At 38.1% G+C, this 8,424-nt stretch overlaps 1 protein-coding gene across 1 annotated transcript; it reads right to left on the reverse strand.

Moving 5' to 3' along the window:
* Nucleotides 1-809: 809 nt before the first annotated feature.
* On the reverse strand, nucleotides 810-8,416 carry LOC104510524 (the record flags this gene model as incomplete). Its single annotated transcript, XM_010152802.1, has 8 exons — nucleotides 810-1,787; nucleotides 2,851-2,952; nucleotides 3,048-3,148; nucleotides 3,725-3,870; nucleotides 4,723-4,745; nucleotides 6,567-6,800; nucleotides 6,987-7,073; nucleotides 8,372-8,416. Coding segments are annotated over 8 exons (1,716 nt in total), but the record flags the coding sequence as incomplete, so codon positions are not given.
* Nucleotides 8,417-8,424: the final 8 nt, after the last annotated feature.

Raw genomic sequence — 8,424 nt, forward strand, 5'->3', positions numbered from 1 at the left:
TGTGCCTTATCTGTCTCTCTAAAATTGTTCCATTTCTCTCAGTTTCGTTGTGAGATCAACCTCCATCACAACGCACAATGCTCAGCCTTTGTCTTCCAGTCATTTAACTTAATACCTTTTTGATACTTTCCTCCCACATATGCAGAACATGACAAGAACGTCTAGAGAGAAAAGCAGAACAATTCTTCGGAGAAAACTGAAATACAGTAAGACTTAACAGATAAAACACAAAGAACTATAAAACTAACAATAAAGAGAATTTTCACCACCTTCCTTACTAAAATGCAGACACACAGGGAAGACTTAATAGTTTCATAAATTCCTGGAACTATTTTTCAGCACACTTAATAGAGGAATGCACCGCCACAGAAAAATTGAGGCCAAGAATTTAAATCAAATTAAAATTAGGCCAAGGTTTCCTAAGAGTATTTCTAAGTATTCTGTCACAATAAGTATATCGCCTTGCGGAAATAGAAATTTTAAGTCGTATTTCTCTTGAAGATCATTTGGAATTTTTTTTTATTAAAAGGGAAAAAAAAGGAGATGACTATCTAGTTGCCAGTTAAAACTCCTGAAGGGATATTAAATATTCTGCTTCTGATCTAATACTTGCCAGTTGACATATTCACCTAATAGACTCTAGTTAAATAAACTAATCCTGTCTTTCTAACAGAGACACCTCAATTGTCAAGAATCAGGGAGAACAACAGCTGTAAAAATCACAGGTATCCCCACTTTTTAATGTGTCAAGTAGCATTTATTTAATTCCAGCTTATTTACGAATAGTTATCTTCAATTTCACTCTCTCTTCATGACTCCGATTGTCTTCTAGTAGGTATTTTGTCTTTGGCAACAGAAAAATACTCCGATGCAGTGCTGGTATCAACAGAGGCAGATGTTTGACTTTGCTCTTCAGTGTCAGAATTGCTGTCCCTTGGCATTCCTCCTGCCTCATTTACTGCAAGCACAGAACAAGCTCCTAAAGATGGATCATTGCATGTGCCAGGAACTGAACAAGCTGCATTCGGAAGCTGAACAGACACAGGTTCGTCTTCCCTGCCAGGACAGGAAGAGTTGTTTTCTGCAACAGTTTCATTCTCTTCATCTTTCACCTTTATTTCTTGTTTTGTTGCTGTAATAAATGGAGCAGAAGGTGCATTCTCGTATTTGAGAGGAAGGACAACTGAACAGAAAGGCTGACTACAAGACGAGTCACTATCAGCAAGCATTTCTGCACTTTCAGTTTTCTTAGAGGAGTTCATGGGCAAGAATGAACCTTCCCATTTTGGATGACTATGTCTAGAAGCAAGCTCTGCACACTCTGTAGATTCAGGCTTCCCTAGATTTAGAGCTGTTTTCTCAGGAGATTTCACCTTCTCTTTTTCCATTTTTTCAGTAGCACTTCCAGACCAACACATGGAGGAAGTCAGTGAATCAGAGGTAGAGTGGTCTGATAAGGCTGGAGTGGTTACTTCCTGGGAACTTCTCTCATGAAAAAATTTTAAGTCACCATTTGTTTCAGAGAAGTACATATTTGTGGATGGGATGCTGTGACTACTTGTTCCAGAAAAGCTTCCCTCAAAGCCATCTGCTCTCTGCAGGGTTCCCATTTTTACTTTATCTGCGTTATTTACTCTGGTAGGTGAAGATACAAAGGGAGTTCCTGAGGACCTATCCTTAAAAGCATCAGCCGTTACAAAATTACATGTTTTATTTGCAGGTAAAGTTTGTGTCTTGAACTCACTGGTAAGCTTCTGACGTTCCACATAGTATTTGTAACGCAACTCCTACAATTACAGCAAAGAATCCCATTAAGTAAAACAGCATTTGTAGATTCCAAGGTTATAAAACTCACATACAATCCTAAGAGTGAAGAAAAGGCTGTCTATGTTCTGCAACATTTACGATGTGTTTTTCCATTGCTGCTAGAGGGCAGCAGAACACAAGTCATTAGGGAAGAGTTCTTTAAAAACTATTGAATAAGATACACATGGAACCCTGGTGACAAAGTAGGTTTTGGAATAGGAGACTACGGGGAACTATTTAAGCCACTGCCAAAACCATAAATAGCTAAAAATAGGAGGTTAGACATTAAGTGACAAATTTTCAAGGTTTAAGAATAATAAGAATAAATAAAAAGAATAATTTAGGTGGTGGTTAGTATTTTTTTTTTACTAGATACAGCAACTACATAAACTGTATTCTCAATGGGAATAGAAAACAGATGCTCTCTACAAGAATGCAGCGAGAGAAATATAGTTCTGTATTTAAAGGACCTAAGCAACTTTTTCATGTAATCGTCTGCTGCCGGTATTCTCAGAACAGAGATAATGCGATTCACTGCCAGCCACGCTTCACTAACCGTAACTGAAGTTATCTGCACAGAACAATACTCACTCGGCCACCCACACAGAACCGCTGATAACTGAAAACAACCCTAGAGGTATACTAGATCAATGAAAACGAAACAAAAGATATTGCATTCAGTTTCATGTCAGATTATCATTAGGCAGTCTTAGAAGAATGAATTCCATGATCTATTCTTTTCTCTATTATCTAAAATAGGCAATAGAGAAGCTTCTTTGGATTAAAATCTACCGATGGGACTCAAAAAAGCATGCTAAAATTTAAAAATAAGTATTTGAAGTCAGTAGCAAGATGAAGTTCCACCTTTCTGGAGGAAAAAAAAAAAAAGTCATGACAATTTTAATAACCCAGTCAGATTTACATTCTAGAACTGCAAGGGTAACCTCCTACTTAGAAAACTGAAGAAGATGATAAAAGCTTATTTAGAGTTGTGTACTAATGAATAGTAACTTGGCCATACTTACAACAGATGTTCAACCATACCTCATGACTCATGTTTTGAAATGCTGACATTTCTGATATTGACATTAAGCGAGTACAGATCCTGCTACCGTCTGCTAGTGCTTCCTCCTGTCCTGCTACAGGCTGAAAAATGTTTTGCAGCAGACATTACAGTCCATTTTGGTAAGACAGAATAAACAAAATAGTACAGTGCTGTAGCCACAGAGTCAGTAACTTACAAGAAATGAGCTGGGTACATCCTTCTGGTCTTGCCATTGCTTTATGTTATTTTTAAACAGAGTATTTTTTGTTGAGTTCTCGTTTATTCCAGAAGGCACATCTGTTGGGAAGAATGCAAGAATACTGCTGAAGAGCATGTTAAGTATGGAGAATACTGAAATGTGCCTGAGCATCTAAACATAGATTCCAATTAAGAACAGAAGTATATTGCCCTAAGTGAGACCCCAGTACTTGTTTAAACTTCTGTGATACAAAGCAAGAGGCATGTGTAAGAAATTCTCTAAAAGCTTGGAGATGCCCACCCTGATACAAACCCTAACATTTTCTCCTATGAGGTAAAAGGATTTAATCAGAGGTAATTAACGTTCATACTACAGTACAATGAATGTCCATCTAGTTAAGCAACACACTTCTGACAGTGGCTGTGTGGGAAAATTGTAATGATACTTCCCCCAGCTTCCAAAAATACAGCCTAGGCACTTTCTAGAGAAAGCACATTCATAAAACACATTTAAAAGCCTTCAAAAATTTATCATCCATTAATTTGCTCAGATGCTTTCGGAACACTCACACACTTCTGCCATGCGGACTTTTTTATCAGCAATTAGTTTCACAAGTTGCAGGTTCCTATAGTGACTTCCCAAATTTTGTCCTATATTAAGTGCTTCTTCCCTACCTTTAGCAATGCCTGTGTTAACAGGCATTAACTTCAAAGCCAAGATTTCATTAACCACAGGTTTGATATCCATCCTCTTTTGAATATACTCTGGTGGTTTTTCATAGCTGGATGCTATGTTCATAAGGTCAAGCTGAGTTTTCATTCTGGAAAAGGAAAACAAAAAAAACCAACCCAAACAAACATTTGTCTTCATGCTCACATGTCAACAACTAAATTACATCTGCCTAATTAAAAAAAATAATTAAGAAATCAGAAAAAAGTTTTCAATAAATTGTTGTGTCTTAGATTATTTTTTTTTCTTAAAACTTACTACTTGATGATTCACTTGAATTAGATTTCATAAACAACGGAAATTGCAAGGAGTGCCTGTAGGTTAACAGAAAGATTAAAACCACACTCACTTCCCCTGGCGTACCTGGTATACCTGGATCTAAATTATGCTCTTTCTTCAGAGGGTATTGCTAATGCTAGACTGAACCACAACATATTTCAAAGAACTCCATTTCCAATATTCTTTCTTAAACTCTGCTTAAAAAGTGATAAGAAATGTAACTAAGAACCTTTAGAAAGAAATATACAGGGTACGTGCCCTGCAAACACATAACTGAGGACACCGCGGAAGCTCCACGCACGCTCTCAAACTTCAAGATTTCTGTAAAAGGCACGTTTCAGTGTTTATGAGATTTATTAAGATATCTAAAAATATCCAATCACCATGTTACTGAATTACTATGCTCAGCTTTTTCAAGGGGCCAGTTCAAAAGATTGATTATCTCCAATCCCAAATATTACATCACTAAAATTCTTGACATATTTCCTAAAATTCAGAATATGGAGCATCCAAAGAGCTGAAAACATAATAATGTCTTAATTAATAAATACTATTTTCATTTTAAGTTGCTAAATCTACCATATCCAAAGTAACTTTTTTCTTAGTTTTTATTCTTAAAATCACACTAGAGAACTAAAAAAGCATTAAAAAAAATAATCTGTACCTTGCATTCAAGCCACAGGCCACCTATAAATGAAACAAGAATTTGTAAGATACGAATTAGTTTTCCTCCAGCCGTCAAAAGGAGATTATTGCTTATCAAAACACTTCAAGGACTGAACTCCCTATCTTCATTTCACAGAACTACAGGAAATAAATCTGTTAGCATTCAAAAAAAAAAAAACAAACCCGAAAAAAAGAGCATTCAAATGTTAAAAAAAAAAGGTATGCCTGGGACAGTGACTTGTCTTGGTTATTTTGTGTTAAATACAGAAAGAACTCCTTCACAGCCAAAGGAAGGTGTTCAAATCATGACCCATTTGGCTATGTAATCCATTTCAGATTTTCAGATATTTGTAAACATTCTGATGAAAGACTGTTTTGTATTTCTTGGTGAGGGAAGCCCTTGCTACCTGCTCGCAAGATGCTATTACACGGTGATTAGAAAAAGCTGTCTTGCAGCTTTATATCAGCTAGATAATGGCAGTGTGAAGTGCAGCGGGCTGCAGTCTAGTGACACCTCCCAAAGAATGGGTAGTGAAAAACTGACTGGATTATAGAATAGCTGCTTCCTTATAAAAACCTGGTGATCTCATAGTACTGAGTCTTACCACAACAAAACCCCACCTCACTGGAATGCAGCACAGGCAGAGAGGTGCTAAGTGTAAAGCATACTGGAGTCAGAATATTTCTTCCAAAACTGGGAGTCATGTTTAGGTAAAAGTGAACTTTTCCTTAAGAAGCTGTTACTAGAAACTTAGTCAAACTTTAAGTATTTTCTTGGCTTCTCATTTATCTGAAGGCAGCAAAAAGATCCATTGCAGAAAACAGCAATATGCTGCGATTTCTTCAGAAAGCATAACCCTTGAAGTTAAAGAAAACACAAGATTCAGTAGTTATTTTGCCCCATATCTACCATCTGCCTAAATTCTATACAACTGCAGCCACAGCATTTGATATAAACGGGATGAAGTCTACATTAGCGCAGGTAACTGAAGATTAAACTGGTGTCTTGGGTTCCTCTAGCATTTATCTCTAAATCAGAAGCCCCGTTTTTCTCTGCAGTTCCCTTAAACACTAGGGGGAAGACTTTCAGGGTCTTGCATACAGAAGTGTATATGCTGCGTTGTACAGCCTATGTCAGAAGTACCTCCGCTGGCTTGGAATAGGCTGATTTACCTCCACAGCACACCTGGGTGCAAAGTTTACAGCAGGTTTTAAAGTCAGTATAATCACCTCAACTCAGGTACCCAAACACAGTACTCCAGTGTGCAGCACAGACAACTTACTGGTTCTGGCTCAAATCTTTCCTCGCTAAGTACTTTTAATGCCTTACAACTTCAAAAATGCAATGGAAGTGCTTAATACACAAAGCATTTGAAAAGAAATACGGAAAAGCAAATAGATGTGAGAATTCTGAAGGCAGCACTAGTAAATAACTCCCTACCCAGCACCGAGGCAGCTTACTTTCAGAGCGGGTAGTGTAACAGCAAGTGTTACGGCAACGGCTCTACAGTCAATATTCACTTCATTCGTTTTTAAAGAGAGTAAGTGTCTATTGACTTCACTAAGTATCACTGATACGCTGCAAAGAGAGCTTTTCAAACTTTTCTAAAATGGAAAGCACTGTTATAAAAAGAAAAAACAACCCCCAAAACAACAAAGCTATGAGGTGTTAAATAATTTTAGTCTGTATTTTCCATTTGCTGAATTTTAGTCTGTATTTTCCATTTGCTGAATTTATTTTTCTTGACCAATCATTATCATCATCTGCAATACAGCAGGCTCTATGTCACATCTGCTAGCTGTTGTATCATAGACCTCAAATAATAACAAAAAGGCCATCACCTCCAGGAAACGCTGAGGATCACGCTCATGGACAAGTTTGTCACAGTCCTTCAAAAAATTCTCAGTGGTCTTCTTGTGAGTTTCCTTCATTTTCTTCCAAATCTGAAATTCTTTCTCTTTTTTAATTCTTTCACTTTCAACATCTTCTAGCATTTGCCATTTCTTCATTTCCAGAGTTTTGAAAATTTCTCCAAATTCCAGTGCAATTATCTCTGCATCATTGTTCAGCACCATCTAGAAGCATGAGAACATCAAACGAGATGAAAATGCAGTAGTATTGTCCACGAGGAGTCACTTCCCTAAGTAAGCTCAGAGCATGTCTATGCCACAAGAAGCACCAGTATGCTCCCCATTGTGATTAACCTATCACGAGAAGAGCATACAAAGGCATACCTGTATTATCCAGCGTCTGTAACTCACCTCCGTATCATTTGGTTGATTTGAGATCTCATTCATTAGCTTCTCATTTATCATTCTCATTTTTTTCAGACTGTTGAAGAAGGTTAACTGCAAGACAGTTAAAAAATGTTAAGATGACTTTATCCACTCCATAAAAGAAATACATTTCAGTAGGTATCTAGAAACGCATCATGGGATGTTCTGCACAACATATTAAACACAAGCTGTGATTCAAAGCATCACTTAACATTTAATGCTTTCCTGGATCAGTTCACAAACTAACTTTTGCTATTTCTCTCTCAAAGTAATGTTAGGCTGACCTGCAATGCGTATTGCCAGAATGGCTACAGGGTTACTTTAGAGTTAAAACTATTTCCCTCCCTCAGCCTTGTTTTTTAACCTCTCCCCTCACAACTCTATCACAATGTGTTAATGCAGTCTGAGAAGCAACCGGTTTTTTTCCTGCTTCACACCACTACAATAGAAAGCTTTCCCTAACGGAGTTACTTTCACTTGGTTTTAAACTATGATTATCACTGATTTTTCCTCCTTTACCTCACTACATTATCACCAAGTGCTACATAAAGTCTGCTGCCAAGACCCTTTGTTTCCTGAGTGACATGCAACTGGTGATGTTAGATGCAGAAGGAAAAGCTATACAAAAGCAGCTTTTGGCTAAAAGAATAGTCAGTGCTGTACTTAAACTTTCATACCTATACTCTTTCTTCATCATTGTCCTGCAGTTGTTTCAATTACTGCACAGCAGAACTGCTCTTTAGCATGCCATCCCGCACCCAACTTGGATAGGGCATGAAAAGCTTGTTCTACCCGAATGGTAGATATTTTGGCAAAAATCACAACTACTACCACTACACTCAGTCATTAGGCCAGGCAGTTGCTCTCTTCATGCAGACAGGAGTGTATTTTGGTTTTACATGTATTCAATTACTGCTCACCTAAACCTTCTATTTCTAAATATGTAATTATGTATGACCCAAATTACCTATGCCAGCTCAGAAAGTCTGTAAACAAAGTATCTGTGGGTGGTTTTTCGCCTTTTTTTTTATTTGTTTGTTGTTTTTTCTTTTTGTTAGTAGAACTAGCATCTTCCTGAACTTGGGAAAACTGGATCCAGACATGCAATAAACTCTTAGCATCAGGGTGTTTTTTCAGCAAAGACTGCAAGTATCTTAAAAAAACAACCAACCAACCAACCCAACCAACCAAAACCCCCCACAACCCTTCAGGTGCTTTGGTTAAGCTGGGTTCCGGCCTACTGACACTGCCATATCGCCCGGCCCCCCACACCGCGCTTTCCCCCTCGCAGAAGCCAGCCGGGCCCGGTAGGATGCCCGCAGGACAGCCCGCCCTCCCCGCCCGGCGCCCAGGGGCAGCGCCGCGCTTACTTTTTCCTCCTGGTACACGGTGTCTACGAGGTTGACGGAGTGGAAGATGCCCT

Source organism: Eurypyga helias, unplaced genomic scaffold (genome assembly GCF_000690775.1).
Source record: "Eurypyga helias isolate BGI_N326 unplaced genomic scaffold, ASM69077v1 scaffold14950, whole genome shotgun sequence".
Taxonomy (NCBI): domain Eukaryota; kingdom Metazoa; phylum Chordata; class Aves; order Eurypygiformes; family Eurypygidae; genus Eurypyga; species Eurypyga helias.